At 40.2% G+C, this 26,707-nt stretch overlaps 1 protein-coding gene across 1 annotated transcript in view; it reads right to left on the bottom strand.

The window, feature by feature from the left end:
- The window catches only part of rab3gap1 (RAB3 GTPase activating protein subunit 1), a 77,793-nt gene extending 51,681 nt beyond the window's left edge, over positions 1-26,112 (bottom strand). The window contains 8 exon segments of the mRNA XM_053413285.1: positions 1,890-1,985; positions 1,987-2,056; positions 9,675-9,794; positions 22,785-22,863; positions 23,075-23,207; positions 23,322-23,400; positions 25,830-25,885; positions 26,003-26,112. Of these exon segments, the coding sequence (XP_053269260.1) occupies positions 1,890-1,985; positions 1,987-2,056; positions 9,675-9,794; positions 22,785-22,863; positions 23,075-23,207; positions 23,322-23,400; positions 25,830-25,885; positions 26,003-26,020 (651 nt within the window). The 5' untranslated portion in view covers positions 26,021-26,112.
- Positions 26,113-26,707: the final 595 nt, after the last annotated feature.

The raw sequence follows: 26,707 nt of genomic DNA, 5'->3' as shown, positions 1-26,707 counted from the left end.
GATACTTAAATGTGCCAATTTAATCCAAGGAGAGAAATTGGCCAACTAACCCCAGTTTTGCCAATAAACTCTCCTTAGTTCACCTGGAGGTGCTCTGACGAGCTAACCCCACAAACGAGTTTTATTTAAAAGTGCTTTAATAGGTGCTTTAAGTCAACACTGACCCTCTGAACAGTCACCATGTTCATTCTGCTCCCCCACTCATACAAATACACTTACTTCACATATATTCATTTTATTTAATATCCCCCACTTCTTCACCCTGTAAACTGTTGCTTCATTTGGACTTTGATCTGCCTATGTTAGATGTAATACATATATTCAGATTATTTAATTTAATATTCCCCACTCCTTCACCCTGTAAAGTGGTGCTTCACTTGACTATGTTATATGTTACGATGTTATGTTATATGTTATGTTACATAGTATGTTATTTTTCTATCTTGTAAAGTCATCTACTGTGTAGATGTTGCCTGCCATGTCACAAGAATTTCACTGCTCCGATGACGCTGTCATTGGCGCATGTGACAATAAACTTTGATTTGATTTGAGACAAACTTGTTTGTTTAACACATTAAAAAAATTATAAATGTAAAAAGGTGGTCAGCACAAGTTAAAAATAAATGTACTCTTTCAGAATTCATCTCCTTCTCTGCCCTTAAGAGCACATCCCCTCAGGACCACTACGGCCTGGCACCTCTGATGGCCAACACTTGAAGTATGTCCTTCTAGCTCTTTTGTCCTAACTGAACCATTTACAGCCTCCAAGCTTGTTCCCTTAATACTTATTTTAATCAGCTCCTCCACTGTGTCCCACATGCAGGGAGCCTCTGACATCAGGTTTAATCCTCTTCTGCGCTGAGAATCCTGTCATATATCAGGTCCTCTCCATTTTTCTCTGCTTACCCCAAACGTTTGAGGCAGATTGCCGCCCATATTGAGGGTGGTTCTGCTAGAGCAGGGGTCAGCAAACTAAGGCACATAATCATTGGCTTAGGCTATTTTACAGAATTTATCCATGGCAGATTTCTGCAGTGTAAACATTAGGAGAAACTAAGTTTTCTTGTTTTCCGTCATTACAAACGTATTACCTCTGCCAGGGAGGTTATGTTTTCACCCCTGGTCCATTTGTCTGTTTGTTTGTTTGTTTTTTCTGTAAGCAGAATTACGTGAAACGTACTGGGTTGATTGCCATGAAACTTGGTGATAGGATGCAGTATAGTTAAGGAAAGAACCTCTTGCACTTCTGGATCAGGGGGCAGATCAGGGAATGTTTTTGAATCACATTTTAAACATTGCATTTTGAAATTGCTAGAGACTTATTCATAGATCTTGATGAAAAACATATCAGGCAAATTTAGGGGAGTGATTTCTATAGGTGTCTATAATTTGGTAGCGCTTGACTGAATTTAAGGAGAATATCTGGCCTTGACAGAGATTTGCACTTCGAGTGCCATTCTTGTTTCCACTGTGACAGCAGAACATTTTCCAACAGCTGCCAGAAATGGAAAAAATTGACTCACTATAGATGGACTTCAAAGCACTTGCTAGCCTAGCAAGATATAAATAGTAAGTACAAAATATATTATAAATGTATAATTAAACATTTATGTATGATTATACATTTATCAACTATTATATACTAATATAAAATATATAAATGAAATGACCTAGTTACACTTTTACTCTCCATTTCAAAATAATATTTGTTGTAATGAAAGAACATGTAATTATCTGGTCTTAAAATTTATTTTTTAGCAAAAATATTTTCTTACATAAAACTCAGCATAGTTTTTTCTGTTCATTCGTTTTAGACAATCCTTGGAAACACAAAAGAGAGCGACAGAAATGCTTTTCATTTAAATAATGTGTTTCACCAGAGCACTTACTATTTTAGACTTGAAGATATCAAGCAGGCCAGACAGGTGGTTATACTGACTTGGCACCTTCCGGAGGTGGACCATCTCAAAGTCAGTGCACACCCCCTGGCCCTTGGCACTCTCCAGCATACATCCGTCTCCACTTTTGCTGGATCTGGACAAATATGGGGACCTGGCTGAATAAAGATACATCAAGAGGAAAAATAATTAATACAAAATCTTCTGTCATTTGGAAAATGCTCCAATCCATTTCTTCATCTTGTAACACGGTTGCTACGCTCAATCTACCAAAGAGCTGGTTGACAAATTCCAGTATTAAGTTATCACTAGATACTCCCTACTGTTACTTTTAGTTGAGCTAAACAAACTTTGTTTCTCTTAACAATCAGTGTTGCTGAAAACCTATGTACTGTAACATATTGTCATGTTACCACCACCTGTGTATAAATGGAATAGTCAAAACATTGGCTACACAAACACTGTTCGGGTAACATTATTTGTTGTCAACAGGAACCATGAAAGTTAGGTTTACTATATCAATTAGAATAGTTTCAGTTAGTTCAAAATGAGCTTTGAGTCAATAATACCATATACCAAATTGTATGATGACAAATGTCTATACTACCAACATCACATATGAGGATATAAACTTCCCTAAATTTAATGTCAATGTGGCTCAGGTAGTAGAGCAGGTTTTCCACTAATCAGAGAGTTGGTGGTTCAATCCCTGACTCAGGACACTAAACTCCCAACCCAAACCCTCTGTAACTGCAGTGAGTGAATAATGTGTGATGGGAAAAGTGCTGTATAAAAGCACTGTATGTTTTGTGTGTTTGAATGGATGAATGTGACTTAAAAAACACGACTCCATGAGTCTAAAAACAGCTGAAATTTTGAAGAAATTTTTGACCATCCTCATCTGTATAGCACCAGCTAAACATAGCAAGGACCATAAAAACACAATACAATGCAGGTACAAAATGCTCTTAAAGAATTGATTTATGTGTGTGGTGAAGCAAAAACCATGCATGAATCTGCATTAGGTCTTTTACTGTAAATTAATTTTTGACCATCCTCATACATTACATCAGTACAGCACCCTAGAAGAATAGACCACGTCTCATTCCACACATACTCCCTTATTTCAAGAGAGAAAATAATTAATAAAAAAAGAAGAAAAACTAATTTCAACCATTGTTTTGGATCATGATTACTTGGTTTATGTTCCCCATTCAGTTTTGCATATCTATAACATTTCTGCCACTGAGCACATGGCCGCAGCTTGTCAATCTGGCCATTGCATGATCATCAAGTGCCCCTTAAGAGGATGCCATTAGCTATTAATAGCTCATGTCAGGGGAAGAGAGAATAAAATCCAGAATAAAAGAAACACTGACCAAAAAAAATGATGACCAATGGTTTGAAAGCGGCCACATGCGCTCTATTGTGCTTTATTCCATTGAAAGCACACCTAGTGCAAGCCCACCTTTGACACCCCATTAAAAAAACTCTGCTTTGGACTGATGGGTATGAGATTATGTTCATAAAAAACTAACTAACTAACCATCTAACTTAACTAAACCTTGTTTCATTTACAGGTATCAAGCAGACTGACAACGCTTTCATATGAACTCATTCATCACTTTCAGGAAGAATATTATGTACTATTTAAAATTGGAAAGTATCTATCTCTTGTAGGTGAAAAAGCCTGTTCCAGGTGCTTTAAACAAGAAGACCTTAAGGTGTAAGCTAAAGCAGAATGGATCACTGCTATGCCAGGTCTTCCCCCTGACGGCCATTAAGAGTTAACGTGTAGAGCAGTGGTCCCCAACCCCCGGGCCGTGGACCGGTACCGGGCCGTTGGTCATTTGGTACCGGGGCGCACAGAAAGAATAAACAACTTACATTTTTTCTGTTATATTTATTATCTGATTCCGAACAGTGTTTTAATTTGAAAAATGATCAGATCCTCTCCGTTATGACTCATGCTTTATGCATGTTAAGACGCTTGTCTCAGTCACGTGACTTTTTTGCTAAACACAAACCCATACGGTATTTGTCCAACCCATTTGTCAACAAACCAGGTGAATGCAGCATGTCTGTGCTAGCAGAAGATCAGCTGCTAGAGAACGCAAATGACGGCGGCCTTAAAGGATGTTCGAGAAAACAACTCTGCCGGTTTTCTGGATCAAAGTCACGGCAGAATACCCTGAGATCGCATCAACAGCAGTAAAAACTCTGAATTTTTTTTAATGAACAATTTAATTTGTAATTTTAAATAACAAAAAAAACTCTCCAAAGCGCACAGAAGCGCAGTGTGTGCGTGATGGAGCTTTGGTATCCGTCTCCGTCTTGCTGGTAACTTACCACGCAATAATTAATTTGAGGCCGCGTATTAACAATTCGTTAATTTCGTTAAATAAATAAAAAATCCACCAATGTCACCAGAGGCCGTACCAGAAGGCCTCCGTAGTGAGGCTCCTTAGCCACACCTTAAAAGCCAGTCTGGGAAAATATTGTCTGACATCCAACCAGTCCGTAGTGCAAAAAAATATGAAGAGTTATAGAGGGAAATGTGGAGGTTCTTCATTCTCCCCCTAATGAGTGGTCTCGAGGAGGAGCTTTTTCTGCTAAGTTAAATGTTCCACACTCAAGAAACTATATTGAAAGTACACACAAATACAAGAAAAAAAGAGCTAAATGAACTGCTAAAGAGAACAACTGATGACAATCACACTAACACGGTTTAGAAGGGACAGGACGAAAAGATCAGACTTGACCAAAACCATGAACCTCTGATTTCCCCATGAGCAAAGAAAACACGCAGATAATAACCTCTGACTGGATCTGTTAAAATATGCCGTTTGATCCATTCTCCAATGTTTAATCCCATTCTTTTAATAAGGTTGATTACACACCTCCAAGTATTTAAGTGTGGCCAATGAGATACCCGACCCAAAGCCCGACCCTGATGGACGTTTCATGGGTAAAGGTAAATTAAGTGAATCTTCACCCATGTGGGTGGGGCCACTCATGTTTGTTTCTATCTGTAGACAAATCCCTAATGCCATTACAACTGAGATTTCCGGATATCAGTCAGGGAATTTTTTTCCTAATAAGTGTGTTTCTCTTACTTTAAATCCTCGATACTTAAGAGTTTATAAATGATTTACGGGACTGTTCCCTTTTTGTTATAAATCTTATTAAATAATTTGTTAATCAATTCAAATATTGAATTCCCAGTTTAACTTTATGTTTGAGCTTATCTTTTGTTTTTTATCAATTTTAGTGCTCCTATTTGATGTCAGGGTTAGAGATTTTACATATTGTTTTAATTGTGGGTGGTTTATTTTATTTATATTTTATAAATCAAGGATATTTTAATATTTGTAATTCAAATGTCGGATTGAAAGTTCTTTACAATTAAGTTAAGTATATAATATTATTATTATATAAGTGGTTAAAAAAGGTTTGCGAGTTATGACAATAATGTAATGTATCAAAGTGTTTTTTTTGGACAATATATCGTTCCTGAGGATTAGCTATCAAGACAGGCCTAGCATTTTATTTTCTTAATGCACATAGTTAGAAGCACAGTTACACATATCCATGCAAAATTGGTACTGTACAATGATATATCCTTAACTGAATAGATATTGAATCAAATCAAATTGAGACCTTGTTAATTGGAATTGATTAATAATCAACAAATACTTCAATAGAAAATTTTACTTTGACTACCTTTGTATCTAATTTTGAAAATCTAGAAATAAACTACTTTTTATTTACTTTACATATTATTTGATCTACTCTACATCACTATTCTACATTGGATTTGTTGCATTTTAATATGAGCTTCTTTTAGACAATGTTTTAATGTTAAGAGTTTGCTTTTTGCACATACAACTGGTGGACATTACAAAATATCTGGGTCAGTGCTAGCTAGTGCTTAGTGAGACTAAAATATTTCATAACGAACATTTTGCCTTTCTGGTGCATTTTATCTCTTAAACAAATAGATACGATTATTGTGTGATTGAATAAGGTATTTTTCTTTAAAATGTATTTCTTTGTGTCAGGTTGTGCAGTCAATTCAGAAGTCTAGTTAATATTACTCTGACATGAATGATAAATATTACGTATCAAAATTATGATTTTATCTTTTCATTGCATGTTAAAAGAAAAAAGCAAGAACATTGATCAAGTAAAGTGGGTAATTTTACTAATTTGTTTAAAGTCTAATATTGTCATAGAAAAAAGATAGTTGATAATTAGCGAAAGTCTGAATGACAATCTTGCGAGGATGGAATCCATATCGACATGCATTGTATGATCTAGTAACCCTCTTCGTGGTGGTGACCCTCTACGTGCGTAATGCACATGGGTTGAAGACTCAACGATGTGTTAATTATGATGATTGAAGTTGTTAAATTTAAATCTAGTATGTTTATTCAATTGTTCTTCCGAGAGACTGTCTCCTCACCTTGAGGCATAGTGCAGCTGTCTGTCGTGTTTAGGGAAGTGCGAAAGCATGGCCAAGGTGAGAGGCTTCACTCCCTAGAAAACATTGATATCAGAAGTGTCCCTTCCCTGAATTAAAGGGAAGATTTGGTACTATATAATCAGAAATGAATTGAATAAAAAGGGTTTGAATGTTATCTTGGGTTTGAAATAGCTTAAGTTTGTTAAAATGTTGATTCATATTTTGTGTTTCAATATACCGTAAAAATTATCTTCATTTATCACAGGTCCTTAATATATAATTAATACTAATCAATTATGATCATTCTGGAGCTGAGAAAAAAGAGATACATAACAGAAGTGCAGCCCTAGCGGCTTAAAACCTTTGCTCAAATTAAGAGATGTTTGTCTAAGACAGTCCCCTCTTAGAGGGGGGCTCAAATGAATGCTTGATGTGCGAGACCTTCATGTTGAATTTACAGTTTGTTCTATCCATTGTATTGTACAGCTTTTGTCATTCCTCTGCTAAACAGATGTCCCACTGGTATTATTGGGATAGTAGGTTTTGTGCTGATCATGATCAAAAATGGGGGAAAAGTTTAGGAATTTTTGACCATCCTCACAAATACCTATATATGTTACTATATATTATATCTGAACAGGAGAATAGTGCCTGTCTTAATTCCACAATTAACCAGAAATCCAATTTGGTAGCGAAGTATGACACACTTTGCAGCTCATTTTCAACGTGGCGCTATTCTCATTAACATTGGCTGTTTGTTTTGTCTGTCAAAACATCGATGGAAATGAGTTCCATCAACCATGTCTTAAATTTCTATCGACGAAAAGTTCTATCAATATAATTATCTTTATTGTTTTATCCCCTAAACCAGTGATTTTCAACCTTTTTGAGCCGAGGCACATTTTTTACATTTACAAAATCCTGGGGCACACCACCAAACGAATGACACAAAATGACACTCATGGCCTAACACAGTACATATAATACATATAGTTAGTAATATAGTTTCTAAATGTATTAAAAAGCATTATTTTAAAGTATTTCAGCCCTTTATTACTCTTATTTTTTAATGAGCACAAATCAGATTTATGAAAAAATCTTTGATTTAACTAAACTTTATTTAACGGAGACATATTATTCCCATTTTATCACAGTTGATATCAATCAATCAAATTGGTTCCTTGGGGTCTAAATGAAATGTCTAACATATTTTGGTCAAAATGCCACAAGGACCATTTAAAACAGGACCTTCTTACCCTGTCTAAATCAGCCCTCTTCAGATTGACCCATTTTGAGTGCCAGAAGTTACTCCCTCCGTTTACCCACGCTTCATTGAATTTCTTCACTTTGACATTTAGAGCACTGGGCAGAAATCACATCGCGTCAACACCCACCTTGGGCCTTCGCTATGCTTGTTTGAATTAAACAGTCGGATTCCCCTGGTCCGCACCAGTTCTAAGTCAGCTGCTAGGCCCCATTCGAGGCGCACAACCGGAGGGGGCCCCCTGCACGAACGGAGGGTCCCCCCAGCGGGCGCCGTAGCTGAGGTGATCCACGAGAAGGGACCGACACGCGTCCAGAGTCGCTGCCGCCAACCCGCCGTACCCGGTTCCCTCCAACCGGTCCCCCTACTTCCGCACCGCCGACGGACACCGCCCCGCGGCCCAAGAGAAAGAAAGCCCCTGCACCAGCGATGCCGTGAGGCGCCGCGGACGAGGACCTCCCCTCCTCCAAAAAAATGTAGAGGCGTGCCGCACACCGAGCCTCAGGCGGCGTGGAGAGGAGGGCGACGGGGGCGAACTGCTCCCCCCAGCCGCGGCACGTGCCCAGCGGTTTAACCACAAATACCAATGAACATCGGCCAATGATATCAGTGAAATTCAAGTTTATTACTGATGTGCCGATGTCGGTAAACGAGGCGAATACCGATCTTTACCGATGTTCGGCCGATACATTGGTGCAACACTAGATATTAAATCATTTCCCACGGCACACCTGACGATCTCTCACGGCACACTAGTGTGCCGCGGCACGCTGGTTGAAAATCACTGCCCTAAACTACCTTCTGCCAAATAGATTGCAGAGGTAGTCCTGTCCATTGTTGTCGGCTTCATGGTCTACCTGGGGATGTAGTGTGGACCAGAGACTCCAATGCATATCACAGCTCTGTGACAACATTATGGATCCTGAGCTCATCCGGGACTTTAAATTGGTCTCATCCTGATCTTGTGTCTGCGTGCGGCTCCTGAATGCCAAATCATCCAGACATATGTGGTTTATAAACTCATCAAGACTCTTATCGTATCTATATGAGTAGACCAAATACTTGGCAAAAATATACTGCTATGATGGATTAATCGCAGAGATATATAAAAATAAGTGCAGTCATCCTCTCGAATGACCAGCAAAGGGCGAATCGACTAGTTGCAAAAATAAGTTCATGTCCATGGAAGTGATCATTACTTGATTTATTGTAATAATAATAATATTAATAAAAACTTTGTTCAAATAGCAACTTTCCAAAACAAGGTTTGCAAGGTGCTTTACATGATAAAAACAACAACAGGAATCCTAACAGTGTAATCACATGAACAGTTTCAATAGAGGAGTATAACTATCAAAAACATATTAAGAATGCAAAATGAATAAATAAATAAATAAAACATTGAGATGATCACAGGAAGACTAGTCTATAAAAGTGTGTATTGAGAAGAGACTTAAACGAGATGATACATTAAGCCATCCTGATCTACTGAGGCAGGTTGTTCTAAAGTCTGGGGGCATGAATGGCAAATGCTTTGTCACCTTAATGTATAATCCTGGACTTTGGAACAACCAAGAGGATAGCATTTGAGGATCTCCGAGAGATTTTGTGCTACAGACGGAGAAAAGGGAGTTGTAATTATCTAACCAGGTTTATATAAATGCATGAACGACTGTTTCTAGGTTCATGCATTCTTGTTGTCAAGCTTCAGTGTTTAGCCCAGCGGTTTCACAATCATCAAATGTCGGCAGATGAAGGTTGTTGGAACAATCCAAGTCTCCCCCATTCTACATGTCAAGCTTTCCTTGGGTAAGATACTGAACCGCAAATTCTTCCTAACAGCTATGCCAGAAGTGTTTGATCGATGTGCGACGGAAAAAGTGCTGCACAGACATGGACTGTATGAATGGGAGTGTGTGAATGGATGATTGGCAAAAACGGTACTTTAAGTGTGTGGTTATCAAGATTAGAAAAGCCCAATATAAAAACAGACCTTTTACATACAATGAAAGAAAATATTTGGTAAATAATGAGAAATCACACTCACCAGCCACTGTTGGCCAGAGAAATGGCGATGGAACTCAGGAGCAGATTGCATTTTGACTCACTGACGATGGCCTCACAGTTGGTGCCAGGAGTAATGACCACAAATTCTCGTATCCCATACCTGTCACCAAAAAAACAGTCAAAGCAGAAATTACATTAAATAATGTAGTACCAACCAATTAGCTGCAGACGGTATATAATGCTTTAATGTAGTTATTACTATGATAACAGTTAGTCTTGGGGTTAGGGTTAGGGTTACATACATTTTAATGTATGTATTATGTGTGCTAATAAAAGGCCACCACTGCAATACACACACAGACAATTGCATCTCATTGAACATGAGATTGTCCTAAAGGATAAACTTCATTCATGTTTGCCTATCTTGGAGAACCCTTCGCCCTGTGAAAATCACAGAAGGATCTCCATTTACAACTTAAATCACTTACAAAAAAGCATGTCAGCATTTAAATATTATTTTCCACATGGACGTACACACAATATGAATTTGCTAAAAAAAGAGTTGAAGAGAGTTGAACACTAAAATATCAAATAGAAAAAATATTGCTACATATATGACAGTACATTGTATTAATGGAACAGTAATTTTATTATTTATAACATGCTTATTACTAGAGATGAGCCGGATACTCGGCTGAAACGAGTATCTGGTCTCTCTCTCCCTCTCTCCCTCTCTCCCTCTCTCCCTCCCTCCCTCCCTCCCTCCCTCCCCTCCTCCTCCTCCACCACCAGTCAGAGTTTGCTTAACCTTGCAGGACAGTGACGGTGGCAGTAGCACCCACTCTTTCACTGTGTCTGAAAATGATCCCTCCAAAGCCATTTGCAAGCTTTGCAAGTCCAAGCTAAGCACAGGTAGAGATTCAAAACATTACAACACAACATCTCTACATAACCATCTGCTATATGCCCATCACATTAGAAAGCCCACTGTATCAGCCTCCTCCTCCTCTCCTCTTTCTTCTCGGGTCACTGGGGTTCAGCTGGGTGCTACTACGGGCTCACATTCATCTTCCTCTTCACCAATACTGACTGCATTTGCAGCAAAGAAGCCATTCTCAGCAAACCATCCCCGGTCAAAACAAATTACAGAGATGATTGGTAAAATGATCTGCACTGATCTTGAACCTCTCTGTGGTGGAGAGGAGAGGCTTCAAGACACTTGTTGGCTTTTTAGAGCCCAAGTATAAGATCCCATCGAGGCACTATTTCAGTCGAACTGTAGTGCCTGAGCTGTATGGGGCAATGAGAGGGGAGTTGGTCCAGTCACTTAAGGCAGCTGAAGGAGGTGTCATCAACCTCACTACAGATCTCTGGACCAGCAATCACAACGCACATGCATATCTCTGTCTAACTGGGCACTAGTGTGAACGTGTAAGGAAAGCTTCAGTACAGAGGAAAGCAGGGCTGCTAAATGTTGGTGTGCTGGACATTGAGCACACATCAAACAACATTCTGTGCTGCCTTAAGGAAAAGATGAGAGTGGGAAGAGTCTGTTGGTCAGTCTGTCACAATACGGTTTGTTGTTTCAGATAATGCAGCCAACATGGTGAAAGCTTTGACTGAATATGGGCACATCCGTTGCATGTCCCATACGCTTCACTTGGTGGTGATCAAAGCACTGGAGAAGGACAGGGTTGTGACATCCCTTCTCTCCAGAGCCAGGATCATATCTGGCCATGTTCATCGCTCAAGCAAAGCCAGCAACAGACTACATGAGCTGCAAACACAGTTGAACCTCCCCCAGCACACGCTCATAACAGATATAAAAACAAGGTGGAACTATACGTTCTACATGCTCCAGCGGCTGCTGGAACAGCGCAGGGCTGTGCAGATTATGACACAGGAGTCTAACATGGGTAGAGCTCCAACAATCATCTATCCAAATGAGTGGAGGTTAGCATTAGACATGCTCACTGTTCTTTGTCCTTTTGAGGAGGTCACAAGGGCACTCTCAAAACACAGCGCCTCCATCTCTGAGGTCATCCCCCTCCTGCATGGCCTGTGCTCCATCATCAGGTCACTGCATGTGGGAGGTCTTGCAGCTGGTGAGGAATCTGAGGATGAATCTGATCAGTTCATGGCTGGTGATGATGATCAGGTGGCCACAGTGGGGCTGGGCCAAGATGTTGCGGCTGAGTCCAGGGAAAAGTTAGGCACAGCAGCAAGGAGACTGGCAGCCAATTTGAGCAAAGAACTAGAATGGCGTTTCCAACCAATTTTTGCAAACTCCACATTTCTGCTTGCCACTCTCCTTGACCCCAGATATAAAGCCAGCTGTTTTCCAGACAATATTGATGTGGAGGCACTGAAGAGGACATTACTCCACAGGATGGAGCTCTGTAACCCTGTGGCTACACCTGCAAGAAACACAGAAGAGACACCTGACACCAGCAGCACTTCAGTCTTGTCTTTCCTGCAGAAAAAGAAATCGGCTATTCCAATGAGGACACATTTACCATCAGGTGATAGCAGTGAAATACTGGTCAGGCAAGCTTCAATGCTGGCCCAATCGTACACGCTTTGCACTGCAGCATCTCAGTTGTCCACCTACAAGTGTCCAGTCTGAGCGTGTTTTTAGCACAGCTGGAAATGTGGTCAGTCCACAGCGTGCAAACTTAGACCCTAGCCATGTGGAACAACTGGTCTTCATTAAGGTCAATGCAAAAAAGAAAGTTATGTTGAGTATGAAAACACTTATTACATTTCACTTCATAATTGCAACAGCATGTGTTGTATTCATTGTTGCAAAACTTGTCCTGTAAATAGTGTTGTATTGTGTTGTAAATACAAAATGTGTTGTATTCATTGTTGCAAAACTTGTCCTGTAAATAGTTCGTTTGCTATTGTGATCAAAATCATTGATCTGAAGCTCAATGCTGATGCTGTCCTGTAATAGCTTTCTAATCAGCAATAAATATAACAATTTCTGATCACCCCATAACAATTGCATGCTTAAAATAACATACTGGTTAAAGCCCCGCCCGTTTCAAGACAACCCGGCCTACTTCCGGGTTAAATCCAGCCCACTTCCTGGTTAAATTACACCCACTTCCGGGTTAGGCCCCGCCCACGCCGAGTACGGATACGGATACAGATAATGCTGTACTCGCTCATCCCTACTTATTACAGATATAACTAGTCTGTCACACAGTACAAGGGGCCACAAAACAACATGGACAATAACTCTGTGACATTCAGTAAATTCTCTAAATGGGAAAATGGTCTGCAGTTGTCAGACAGGAGTTTATGGTCAATAGAGTATGACCCTGTCTGTTTGAACTGATAAATAGCATGATTTTTTTTAAATATCCTACTTTTTTTTATATACTTTATTTTTAAAGAAACAAAGAAACATACATACATACAAGGAACAAAAAGTTGGTCACCTATACATTTATACTGATGGTATACTGATGGAAATAAATGTAAATTCACACAGTAACAGATCAGTGATGATCCTGTGAGGTCACAAACACAATCCATTTTTCCCAATACTGCAAAAATTTATCAAACTGTAGATTCAGCGAAAAAAAAAACATTTTCTCCATATTTTGAATATAATTTACAATATCTATCCAGTCAGTCTCTGTTGGGGGTTCGGCCTGTAGCCATTTACGTGTTACAGCTTTCTTGCTGGTCGCTAATAATATCTTCAACAAATATTTGTCTTGCACCAGTAGGTGAGCTGCGATATTTCCCAAATAAACTGTAGAAAAGGAACAGTCAAATCCATCTCCAAAAACAGTCTGCATTACTTGTATTACCACCTGCAAGTACGGCAGAATGGCTGGGCAGCTCAAAAATATATGGAAATGATCTGCCAGTTGTTCTCCACATTTCCTCCAACATAGACCCGTTCCTGCCTCACCTGTTTGTACACATTTATGTCATACATTTAAAAAAAAAAATTGTTAATTAATTAGAGAATTTATTTAGGCTAGGGTTCTTTATGCAAGAAATATGAGTTTTAAATGATAATATGAATTAATGACATTTTATGAATATTAATTTTCGTATTACATTTTTCATAATGATTTTCAGAAATTGGTAACATTGAGTTTGGCATGCATAAAGCAATGTGATTACAGCTTCTTTATTTAAAAATGTTGATCTAATGAGTAAAACTGATTGGCTATATGAAAATATAGCCGCAAACGGCAATGAGCAACTTTGCGCATTAATTCGCTCAATAGGAGGAAGCAGTTCGATAGGAAGGAAGCAGCTCAAAAAGAGGAAGCAGCATCTCAATAAGAGGAAGCAGCAGCTCAATGTAAGAGACACATTGAGGTGGACTTATTTGTGAACTTTTTAAATCAAATCGGATAAACTGTGTGAATGGAGTAGCCTGTCATATGTAAAAGTGCCACCATGTGGCCGAGTGTACTCAGATTTCTTGGGCATTACTTTTTCATCCTTCCCAATGAATGACCCGATTTCTATAGCCTGGATGCTGGACAAACTTAGCACCGCCCACAACATTTGAGGTCGGGAAGTTCGGTCTGGAGTCGCTCCGCTCCGGCGGGCTCTATACGATGATGGCCAGATGATCAACAGTAATGTAATCAACCACGTCATCAAAGTGCGCTTGTATTGAATTCGTTTTCAACAAACATGCCTGCCGCTGGAGAGCTGAGATGTGTAGATGCTGCCATTGAGTCTGTTTTAGAAGACATCGATAGCATATTCATTTTGAAAGAGGAGCAGAGAACGCGGAAGCGACGCCAAAGCGCCGCGCTAATCCCTATCGCGCCGGCAGTTGGCTGTTCACACCGGACGCTGAAGCGGTGCTGAAGCGCCGGGCAGCGCTAATAATATCACCCGTTGATCCAGTAGTATTCAAGCATATACTTACTTGTTGCTCCAACATTAAGCAACAGCGTCCCAACATTTGTCTTTTTTGGTGTAGTCTTTATACAACATGTTCCGAGGATCATACAACTCACTGTACTTCTCCACTTCAATTATTAATTTAAAGTCATCAATGTTGAAGAACTTCTCCGCTGTTTCCTCCGTTAAATGTCGGGTGTCGAGGGTAAATTACATATTCTCCACTCAAACCTATGTGGAGAATACTTAGCCCCCCTCTCTCTCTTTTTAGCTTTATCACTGCTTGTGTGGCTGTAGTAGATGGGCAGAGGGGGACATTTAATAATGTCATTGGTAAAATTAAAACTCCAGGACAACAGAAGGGGAATTCAAAGTATGGGATGCATATTTGATAATTTATATCATAAAATATGTCATCAATATCGTTTAAAATCATTTTTCCGTGTGTTTCCTGGCGCGATACGCTCGCGCCAAGCGCAAAAAATAGACTCGACACCGAAACGATCGCTGCACGGCGCCAGGCAGCCTTGGCGCAGCGCGGCGCTTCAGCCTCCGGTGTGACCCGCACAAAGGTTTAACATGGGAGTGGATGGGAACCAGCTGTTATTTAAGGCTTGGCGCTGCGCTTAAGCGTCGCTTTGGCGTCGCTTCAGCGTCCGGTGTGAACCCGGCATTAGTTAATAACTCACAAGGCTTCGCTTAACATACGTCACATACTACGTTGCTCTGATTGGTTGTAAGTCTATCCAATTGAGACAAGGTTTTTTTTTTCCTGGTTCGGTTGAAACACGCCCCATAATCACAGCCCGATGGAGCGGTATCAGAGTCACATTCTGACTAGAATTTTGAGTATGACAACGTCAGGCTACAATTTCTGTTTCTAGCTTCAAATTTGTGATAGAATTCCAGCAAAATATGCAAAAGTTTGATAGGCCAGGCCCACTTGCGCCAATTAAAGTCACTTTAGAAGTTAGTTTTTAGTTGTCTAGAGCATTCTTACCAAATTTCGTGGAATTTGATAAGAAGATAGGATTGATTTTGGGAGATTTTAGCGCCACCTACGGGCAAAGCTCTACATGCTTTACCGCTGTTTTCGGTCACGATATAACTTTTTTACCCAGTTTGATGATGATTGGACCAATCGTGATTAGTTGTGGCCAATGACCTGTTAAGCCCCTCCCCTGTCAACATTTTTGGGGTTAATTGCAGTTAGGTTTTTTTAACCGATTCAACTCATTTATAATTGAAATCTGTATCCCTGTCTCACATGCTGTCTACTAAATTTGGTGATATGGGATAAAAACAAAAAGATTGTTTTTAATAGTTTCAATTATGCAAATTAGAAAAAAATCCCTCTCCCAGGAAGTGCAGTGTGTATCAACGCACATTAACAAAATAACACTATTTACAAGGTGGATTACAAAAGACAGTGTCTAAATGTAGGTGTATCAATGTGTAAAGTATTCATACAAAATAAACTGTCAGAAAGAGATGAAGGGAGCTGTAAAACAAACTGTAGTGATAGAGATATTGCCAATGGTGTTAGTATTAGAGCTGTGAAAAAGAACGCGTTATGATTAAATTACAGGATTAATTCGTGTGTTTTTTTTAACGCATTTAACGCATGCGCAGAAGGACCTTCCAATTCCGCCGCCTCTGCACTAGTCGCCGCTCTAATACATTCAGACGGCAGCTGCTATTCAAACAAACAAACAACATGGATAATTCTGATGAACCTGAGGACCTTCTGGACGGGAAGATCGTGTTCCAAAAAAACTAAGATCGAACATTCAATAAAACCAAGGTGATATGCACACTCTGCAGAAAGACGTTATTGTTTCACCGTAGCAATACCCGCCTAACCACGGCAACGCAAAGCATGCGTTGGACGGCGAGGGGCGTTAGTTTGCCTCACCAACTGGCTAAAGAACGACTAGCTAAGAGGGCCTTTAGAGGCATTAGATTGTGTCATGGTGTGGTTAATGGTTGTTTGACAAAATTTTAAAAAAAAATATATATATATATATATATATATATATATATATATCTCTATCTATCTATCTATCTATCTGTTTGATTTAAAAAAAAAAAAAAAAAGTTTTATTCAACCACACAATGGCTAAGGAGCCCGAATTCTGTTTAGGATGAAGATTATATTAATGTTCCATATGGAATAGAAAAGATAACTGCTAAAGAACTGCTGAGTTGCAGCACCGTTGTTTTGTTTATTTGTTTTGTTTTGTTCATCGTTCTTGGTGATGAGACCCACCAGAGTTGTGTCATCCGCAAACTTCACCATGTGATTTGTGCTGTATGTTGATGTGCAGTCATGAGTCAGCAGGGTGAAGAGCAGGGGACTGAGCACACAGCCTTGTGGGTCCCCTGTGCTGAGTGTGATGCTGCTCGAGGTGTTGTTGCCGACCCGTACTGCTTGTGGCCTCTTACTGAGGAAGTCCAGCATCCAATTGCAAAGGGAGGTGTTGAGCACCAGCTGGTCCAGTTTACAGATGAGTTGTTGTGGGATTATGGTGTTAAACGCTGAACTAAAGTCTATGAAAAGCATTCTCACATGTGAGTCTGCATTTTCCAGGTTGGTGAGAGCTGGGTGGAGAACAGAGCAGATTGCGTCCTCTGTGGAACGTTTAGCCCGATATGCGAACTGAAAGGGGTCCAGGGTGGGGGGTTTTCTGTGGGCTTGTGTTTGTTGCTTCGAACCGTGCAAAGAAGCTGTTGAGGTCGTTAAGCAGAGAGATGTTGTCGTCGCAGGTCTGTGATGCAGGTTTGTAATCCGTGATGGTCTGGATGCCCTGCAACAGGCTGCGCGTGTCTCTGCTGTCCTTGAAGTGGCTTATTATTTTTTTGGAGTAGTCCTGTTTTGCTCTTCCGATGCCACGTGACAGGCTGGCTCTCGCTGTTCTCAGGCCAATTCTATCCCCGGCTCTGAAGGCTTTGTCTCTGGCCCTCAGCAGCCGATGGACAGCTCCTGTCAGCCATGGCTTCTTGTTAGCCCGAGTGATGATGGTCTTTGTGTGGGTCACATCATCTGTGCATTTGCGGATGTAGGAGAGAACAGTGTCTGTAAGCTCCTCATTGTCTATGTGGTTGTTGTATGTAGCTGCTTGCTTGAACATATCCCAGTCTGTTGTCGCAAGACAGTCCTGGAGAGCACACCTTGATCCATCCGGCCACACTGTAATCTCTTTCCGGACCGGTCTTTCCACTTTCACTCTTGGCATATATGCTGGCATTAGCATGACAGTGATGTGGTCGGAAAGTCCGATGTGGGGGAGGGGGGAGGCCTTGTATGATGAAGTTTTGGTAAGACAGTTTTAAGATCAGCATGATTAAAATCTCCAGCGATGATTGTAAATCCATCTGGGTGTGCTGTCTGTTGTTCGCTGATAGCCTGATAAAGTTCACAAAGTGCTGCATCCCTGTCACTGCAGCTGGAGGTTGGAGGGATATATACCGCAATTATTAAAACCGCAGTGAATTCCCTCGGCAGATAGAAAGGACGGCACTTTATGATCATAAACTCCGCCAGTGGTGAACAGTGTCTGCATACTACCACAGCGTCCTGGCACCACGCATCACATGTGTAAACACAAACTCCTCCGCCGCGTTGTTTACCTCCGTTGACGAGGGCTCTGTCCGCTCGATAGCATGTTAGCTGCTCCAGATGTACAGCGGAGTCGGGGATGTTATCATTAAGCCATGTTTCAGTGAAAACAAGCACACAGCAGTTACTCACTGTCCGTTTCGCTGACCTCAGCAGTCGTATATGATGCATTTTATTGTCCAAGGATCGTACGTTAGTCATGATGATGGATGGTATGGCTGGGCGAGTTGGGCTAGCCGCTAGCCTAGCTCGGATACCTCCGCGCTTGCCCCTCTTCTACTTCCTCGCACACCGTTTCCGACGTCTCTTTATCTGGGCTGTGGTTGCAGTCGGGTCCGGTGTAATCACGGGCTGGCGGAGTAATCCGAGCTCCTTGATGGTTGTCTCTGTTGTAGTATCCAACCCGTTGTTAATCTTGCTCTTGCAGATGTCTAACAGAGGCTGTACTTATAATCCGACGCAGACAGACGAGACGAACACGGAAAACTTCCGGACAAACACTTATTAAATAAACATAACACCGCTTTGTTGGGAGCGCGAGTGGTCGCTGCGTCTACACGCGCCGCCATCTTGTCAAAGATGAGTAGGCATATTGTATATCCAACTAATCTATTTGAATTCTGCTTGAACTCTGCCTGACTGCCCCCTACTTTCAGTACAACACTGGTTTCTAGGGGCAGAAACACAGATGTGCTCCCTAGTGTCTCCCATTGTGGCCAACCTCTACATGCAAGAAGTGGAAAGAAGAGCCCTGATCTCCTTCCAGAAACTGCTCCCAGCCATTGATACAGATATGTTGACGAGACCTGGGTCAAAATGAAAACACAGGAAGTTAAAGCCTTCTCAGAACACATCAATGTAGTGAATAAGAAGATTAAGTTCAACCAAAAGATGTCTGGCCTTATTGGATTGTGTGGTGTAAATTGAAGAAGACATAACCCTCAACATTAAAGTGAATAGGAAACGAACATACAGAGATCAATACTGATTCTTTGACTCGTATAATCCACTAGAAGCCAGCCTGGGAGTCATCCAAACACCAATGAGTACAAAACAAACATACAAGGACCCACAAGGATATTGTGAAGGAACCTTCCCTAGTCCGCATGACGAAGAACACCTTTTCACTTTTGAGAAAGTTTTGCACATAGATGCACTGAATGAATGTGTTGGGGTGAATGGGTGTATGTAAAACTGTACTGTAAAGTGTTTTGAGGACTAGATAAGGCTTTATAAATACAGACCATTTAACATTTACATCAAGAAAATCTTAAAAACCTGTGGCTTCCCAAACTGGGATTTCATCAAAATCTCCAAAAGAAATCAAAGCTGACAGTAGGACAACAAAACAGAACTAAATTGTGAGTCCTTATGTTGCTGGAGTCTCTGAAAAACTGTTTACACAAACAACACATACCTGTACATTTCAAGCACAGCAAAAGACTACGACAAAAGTTTTTCACCCTAAGGACGAAACACACAGACACAAACAGAACACTGTGGTTTATGCAGTCCAATGGATTAATCAGAACTATACAGTACATCTGGGAAATAAAACAACCAATACATAAATGGATGGCTAAAATTTACTTACACCTCAAGGACAAGGAACACTCTTGAGGATGGTAATGTGCATATTTTCTGATGGTTTGAAGGTGAAGTGAAGAAAGCCACCTTTATCAACTTGGAAAAACCATCAATTTTCAGCCACCTACAACGCTGGCCTAAGTTCGCTCCCCAAACCGTTGAATACCCAACCACTGACTAGTGGCAGAAACTTGGACTATGGGCAGAAAAGGTCTCTGGTTCGACTCCACGGAGAAACAACAAAAAGACGAACCTGGATTGATCTGTCCAAAAATCCAAGAGGATTCTCCCCACCCTGTCTAGTGCCCCTGAGCAAGGCACCTTACTCCCCCAACATCTGCTCCCCGGGCGCCGTACATGGTCGCTCACTGCTCTGTGTGTCCTGCACCAGATGGGTCAAAAGCAGAGATTAAATTCCCCTACCTGCATGAGTGTGCCTGTGCATGTGTTTGGGACTAATAAATGCATCTTAAAAAAAAAAAAACTACAGTGACCCTAATGACACACACAATACCAGGGTGGGTCTACAAGTGACAGAGACTGACAATCTTCACAGACATGCTGTATTCATAATCCACAATCAGCTGCCACCACAATCATGATCACGATCCACTATCCAACATCACAATATAAGACAGCTGCCAGCATGATCGCAATCCAAGCTCACTATCCACCATCACATGCACGATCCACCATCACGATCTACAATCCACAATGTGGTTGCAGCACCGATCCTGGATCTGCAAATGATAAAGCACATGGACACCTGGGAAGAAGCGAAGTCTATACACGTGTATTGATGAGACATTATTGTGATGAAGAGGGAGACGACAAAAGAGAAACTCTGTGTCATGTATCTCCCAATAGTCTAACTCTACAGCAGCATAGCTAAGAGTAGACCTGAGCCTGCTCTAACTATAATCTTTATCAAAAAGGAAGGTTTTTTAATCCAACCCTGTCTCCCAAACTGAAACTTGGAGACGATTCCACAGGACAGACGCTTTATAGCTCAACGCTACGGCTCCTACTCTGTTCTCGAACAGTGCTCCTGTGGGGTGATACGTTATTATGAGCTCTTTAAGTTATAAGGGTCCCATATCATTAACGGCTTTTTTGATGAGGTGGATAACTCTGGACGTAACAAAAGCCTGGACAAATTTTTCTCTATCTTTCTAAGACAGGACGTGCTGGATTTTTGAAATATTACGTAGGTGAAAAAAGTCGGTCCCTGAAATTAGTTTTAAATGAGTAATTCTCCTGTATTTATATGTAACACTTACCTGTATTACATCTCCTTATATAGATACAAGGCATATGATAGGGATGCGCAAATTAAACCAGGTAGATAATTGATCTTGCATCATCACACTTTCCACGGAAGTTAGCTGTAACCTTTTCAGTGTCTTGCTGTATAATTCTGAGAATTACTTTCATGAATTTTAAATAATATCTTGTATTGCTCTCTTTATAGTTCTAAGATTTGCTTTTATGGATTTATATAATATATGGTACTGAGCTCCATTTATATAGTAATGGATGAGCAGACAGCCGGGTAAAAAAAGGACACTTCCCACCACTAACTGGTAGCATCTCAGTACAGATATCAAACGACTTGTTGTCCAAGTGCACATACTTTTTTATATAAGTTTGCACAATCTAACTGTGCTTTCCTCCTATGCTGACCAGCTGGAGGTAGTTGGTCCTGAGCTGTAACTGTATAGTTGGGTTACAGCTATGGCTGGTTGAACTGAAAATAACAAAACAAGAAATAACGCTCCCATGATTCCCCATGAAAGTTAAATTTTATTTACAAGAAGTGTCAAAGCTGGTGGATGGCTAGCTAGCTGGTGTACATCCCACCTTATAGTACATTTTCACTATGTAACTATGTTGATCACTAAAATCAACTTGCATATATATCTGTGATTTTAACATACATGCACACACCTGTAACATGATACATTAACACCACACAATGCACAATTAAACAGTAAATCACACTCACCAGCAGTTTTCCATTTGTCAAAGCAAAAAAGGTGACAGTCTTCTTCTTCAAGGTCGGCATTTTCGACTAGCTATTAAATATATATATATTTTATATTATATATTTTAATCTAATAAAATGTATTGGTTTATTGCTGTTCATTTGTGGCTTATACACAAGTTTGAATTACTTACTTAACTGCTAGTATTTTTTCATTTATTGTATGTCAGCAACAGAGGTTAACAGCTCTGTTAATGAAATAACACAACCTTCACACCGAAATTTTTATTTTGAGAAATTGCTAAAGAGAATGTGATCTAATAATGTTGGTTAATAAGGTTACTGCCATGACAGAGATCAGCATCTGAAACAACCATGAATGCCTGAGTCAGTAGGACATGGTGATATTGCGGAGCAGTTTGGGCCCATGGACTGCCAGTCGCCAAACAATGATGTAGGTTATCCTAGGACACGCATAAACTATGTTCAACTCGGTCAGCAGAGTTAAATATAGAGCCTGTTAAGGCCAGCTGGTTTGCCCCCACTGACTGCAATAAATGTTTTGCCTGTTTAATTCAACAAAGTCTGCGTTCAAAATTGCACCTTGGGCCCTTAACAAAAGACATGCAAGTGTGAAGCCAATGAGATGAACGATTCTGAAGATATGAGTTACAGACAGATAAAGATAAGTGGAATTATTATATATAAATTATGATATGATAATTCCCTTATTCTTTAATGTTCCAGCTCAACCAACTGTCTTACAGTCTCTTGCAAAGAGAATTAAGTTAAATCCCATATCCAAACAAGCCAAAGACTTACTTGTGAAATACCATTGTTACATCTGAGACAATTATCAAACATGAAAATTTCATACCATTGTAGACCAAGTGTGTACAGGAAAAAAAGAGTCCAATAATAAGGTTAAAAATGCCAATCCATTTAACTTAATTGATTCAAAATGGAAGACATGTTAAGTGGGAAATAAGGTTGGGGTTGCAGTGAAAACGTAATACTGATCTGAGAAATCTGGTTTAACTTTGCATAAAAAATTAATGAACGACTGAACTCACCATCTGACCAGGCAGTGGGCTCGAGGCGGGAAATCATTGTTCATACACAGAAGGTCCTCCATTGCCAAGGGGAAGGCATCTAGACAGGGAAGATTACAAAAAGTTTTGTCAAACACTGAAAATTGGAGTGTTGGTCTCATTTAGTGTGAACTAGTTCACCTGTTAACTGCCACTTAAGATTACTTTCAAATCTCATCACAAACATTAGGGTTAAATGCAAAAGCTAAAACATTGCTGTTAACTATATAAGGTAACCTTCATATTATGGAACATTGAAATCATGGACATACCTTCCTCAATCTTGTCCTTCCCAGTGTCCTTCTCGCGTTCTTTTTTCAGGAAGTGGTGAGTTATGAGGAACTTAAAGTCCGCAAAATTTATTTCCTGAGACTTTTCCCCCCAGGTGCCTCTGGTGTATTCACCCTGTGTTCAAATAATGTTACCTTATAATAAAGTACAGTCAAAGAAACTCTTGGCAGCACACTGCTTAGTGGTGTTATTTACCTGAATATTTAAAGATTAATAACAGTAGAATACCTTTTCCAGGGACAGGTTTCCTGCTGAGTTCCCAATCAGCTTCCAGTCATTCAGCACCTCCTCCACTCTGGACACAAACCTTTAAGCAGGTAAAATATGTTTAGTTGTGAGCAGCAAGGATTGGTTGTACGTACAGCGTGTTTTCCCACTTCCTGATTCAATTTTTTACACACATGTACACATATGAACACACATACATAAATGCTGTATTATCATTTCGAACTCGCTCTGTTTGGCACTGCATAAAAAAATATATCTACTGATTGTTAACACCATGAATCATTACATAACAATGGACTTTTGGCTTGGTCTGCATCTTTTAATTCATCCCAATGGTCTAAATGTGTAAAAGGACTACTCGCCTCCAGGTTCCTCATGCTTATTTTATCTTAAAATACACACAGCACCTAAAGTGTATGGAGTTCGTAGGGCTGGGCGATATGGGGAAAAAAAACGTATCATGCATGACATTCATATTTTTGCTGAACTGAACGAATCAGTTTATATATGATGAACGTGAACATGAGGGAGAACACCATTCACGTTTTACCACACAACGCATGACGTCTCAACAGAATGAAGTTCGACACCACGTTACACCCTAAATCTGTGGGAAGAGTTTATCTGCTGCCTGTGTCACTTGTTGACCTGCGCCAGTGTTGTGCCAATTCACACTTAAAAAAACTAGTTCAAAGTTCAGTTAATACAGATGAAAATAAATTCTGAAGTTAATTTCAAAGTCCCAAAAATATCCTAGTTAACGTTCATGTTCTGTCTTTTAATGGGATGGTTATGATTAAGATGACATACTTAAGATTATGTATTTAGTTATAAATCGATGGTGTCTGATCATGTAACCATATTCTCTGGTCACTAACACTGAGTCCTGGCTGCACTGGTCTTGTGTTGTACTGAGCGCACACTTAATGTATACGACAAATTTTTCATGATGTTTAAATGTAACCTCAAACTCTGGAGCGAATCAAACAAACTATGTAAACTCCATGTACTGATCAGGTCATGAGACTGTGTGTTTCACTTTGTGAGTAAGTAGGGGCGGGGCCTGTGTGTGTTTAAACTCTTACGCACTCCCAGACTCAAACAATCCGGGCTTCAGGAGACGTCTGTCGAAACGTCATGCATCATCGTTTGACAGTTTTTTTCCATATCGCCCAGCCCTACTGACTCCACACTTCCACTTGTTGCATGATTCAAGAGCTTGACTGGACATTCTGAATAACTATCCTGGGTATCCCTTACAGGTATTTGATAAATATTTTTAATCTAAACAAATTAATTAATTTAAAATCAATGCACGCTTTAAGCACAGATTTGTGCGCAATGTTAGTAAATGAGGCCCAATGAGAGGCTTGTGTCCCCATTTAGCCAAGTGGGCTAAACGCTAGGGAGTTCTCCAATGCAGGTGACATTGGGCCTCCTTTACTAACAGTGCGTACGCACAAATCTCTGCTAAAAGTATTCGTTAGAGCACTTGACGCACGAATCTGGGATAAATAAATTTGTCTGTAGTCTGCGAATAAATTTAGAACTTCCTCAGATCATGTGTACCCACAAATGATGAACGGCCTGGCTGCCCTAGCAAATGTAAACACACACTATTTCAACTTAATGCATAGTATATTTAAACTCCATTTTATTTATTTTTTTAAAGTTGAACAAACGAATGTCCTTATATTGAGAAATAGAGGCGTGGCAGAGAGCAGACGCGCGTGTCAATATAGAACGATTCTGATTCACAAACATACGCATGGTGGTGAGAACAAAAGCAGCTGGTGTCATAGCAAATGAGTCCCATTGTCACAGCACAGAGACCAGGTCTCTCACCTGGGAATGTGAAGTTGTTCTTGGAGAAGAACTGTAAACTTAATTGAAATGTCTGGTTAATGCGCCAACCACTGACCATTTTTCATAGCTTGTTTGTGAGTGCTTATTTCTGATTTATTTATTTGTTTACTTAGACTGTCCTGGAGATCTTTTTTTTGTTAGCCCAGAGAGCAGGCCTCTTGCATGAGAAAGTGGCAGACATTTTTTGATTTGATTTTGTTTAATAAATGATAAGTCAAGTCCATCACGTTCTTGAGTTTGTTCTTTACTGTTCCAAATATGTGTACCATAGCATTTATGTCTGTGAAAACTTCCATTGTTCCGACTCCAACTGATTCGCTACCGGGATGTTTTCAGGTCATGCCGTCTTTACATTATGCGTCACTTGCATTCAGGTGTACATCGGAAACGTCCAAGGAGGTTGTTGAAAATGCAAACCTTTCTTTCTTTTATAAATGTATGTTCCTTGATTAACATCTGCTTATATTGAACAAGTTAAAGTCATTATACCATCATCTTGAAAGAGGAATTAAGACGACCGCGTTGCTCAGTCCGAAGCTTAGATGAAGTGCAGTAAAATAACGTGAAATGATACCTTGTTTGTGTGTGTAACATGATAGCAGATGGTGTATTGCTTGTTTGTATTAAAATGAGCTCGCCTACCGTTCCCACTCTGACGCTGTTGTGAAGTCGGTGATCTCAAACACCTCCGACTCGGGCTGGAAAAGACATACAGTGGTTAAAGTAGACCTTGAACTCAGCACGCATTTAGACACATACACAGCACTGACTCGTTTTCCTTAAAGAACTCATTTAACATTAATGGAAACACTTACTTCGCTGTCGGCAGCCATGCTAGTTTCCTGATTTAGCTGTTTTCGTTGTTGTTGTTCTGCTTCTTCCTCCTCCTTCTCTTCTTCTACTGCTTCTGCTTCTTCTTCTTTTGTTAAATTACTGTTGGCAAATAACTGACATGTGCTTTACCGCCACCCCACGGAACGGAGTGTGGATCAAAACGGCCGTTCAATCTGTCTGGATTAATATCTTTCCATATTCACGTGCATTCAAAGAACATAAAAAAGCCCTGCATCCAACATCTCCCTAGGTTCTCCACAGCATAACTCTGATATTTAGTGTTTGTGGGTTCCTCTGAAGAGCTTCCTAAAGTACCTGCCTCTGTTGCCAATAATTTCTCTGAAACCAACTGTGGTACTGTCCCACTGTTGTGTCTGACTTGATTATGCTTTTAATATCATCCTTGCTATATGTGACAGGGTCAAAATTATATGTGCATGCCATATTTAGCTGTGTTTTCTAAGATTAAAATTTTTATTTGACTTGCATGTGTTTTATTATATCTTACCTGGCTTTCTGTGTTTTCTGTGTCCTTTATATTCTAACTTCCTTGGTGTCTGTTGTGTGGTGTGTGTTTTGTTTTCTTTAGCTGTTGTATTGCACTCCAATGACCCTGGGAGCGACACATCCTATGCATTTACCTAATTACTTGATGAGTGACTAGTGGAGAAGAGTCTGGCTGCAGC

Source organism: Pleuronectes platessa, chromosome 21 (genome assembly GCF_947347685.1).
Source record: "Pleuronectes platessa chromosome 21, fPlePla1.1, whole genome shotgun sequence".
Classification (NCBI taxonomy): Eukaryota; Metazoa; Chordata; class Actinopteri; order Pleuronectiformes; family Pleuronectidae; genus Pleuronectes; species Pleuronectes platessa.
The sequence above is the reverse complement of the archived record's forward strand: the minus strand, read 5'-3'. Positions and strand labels throughout refer to the sequence as shown.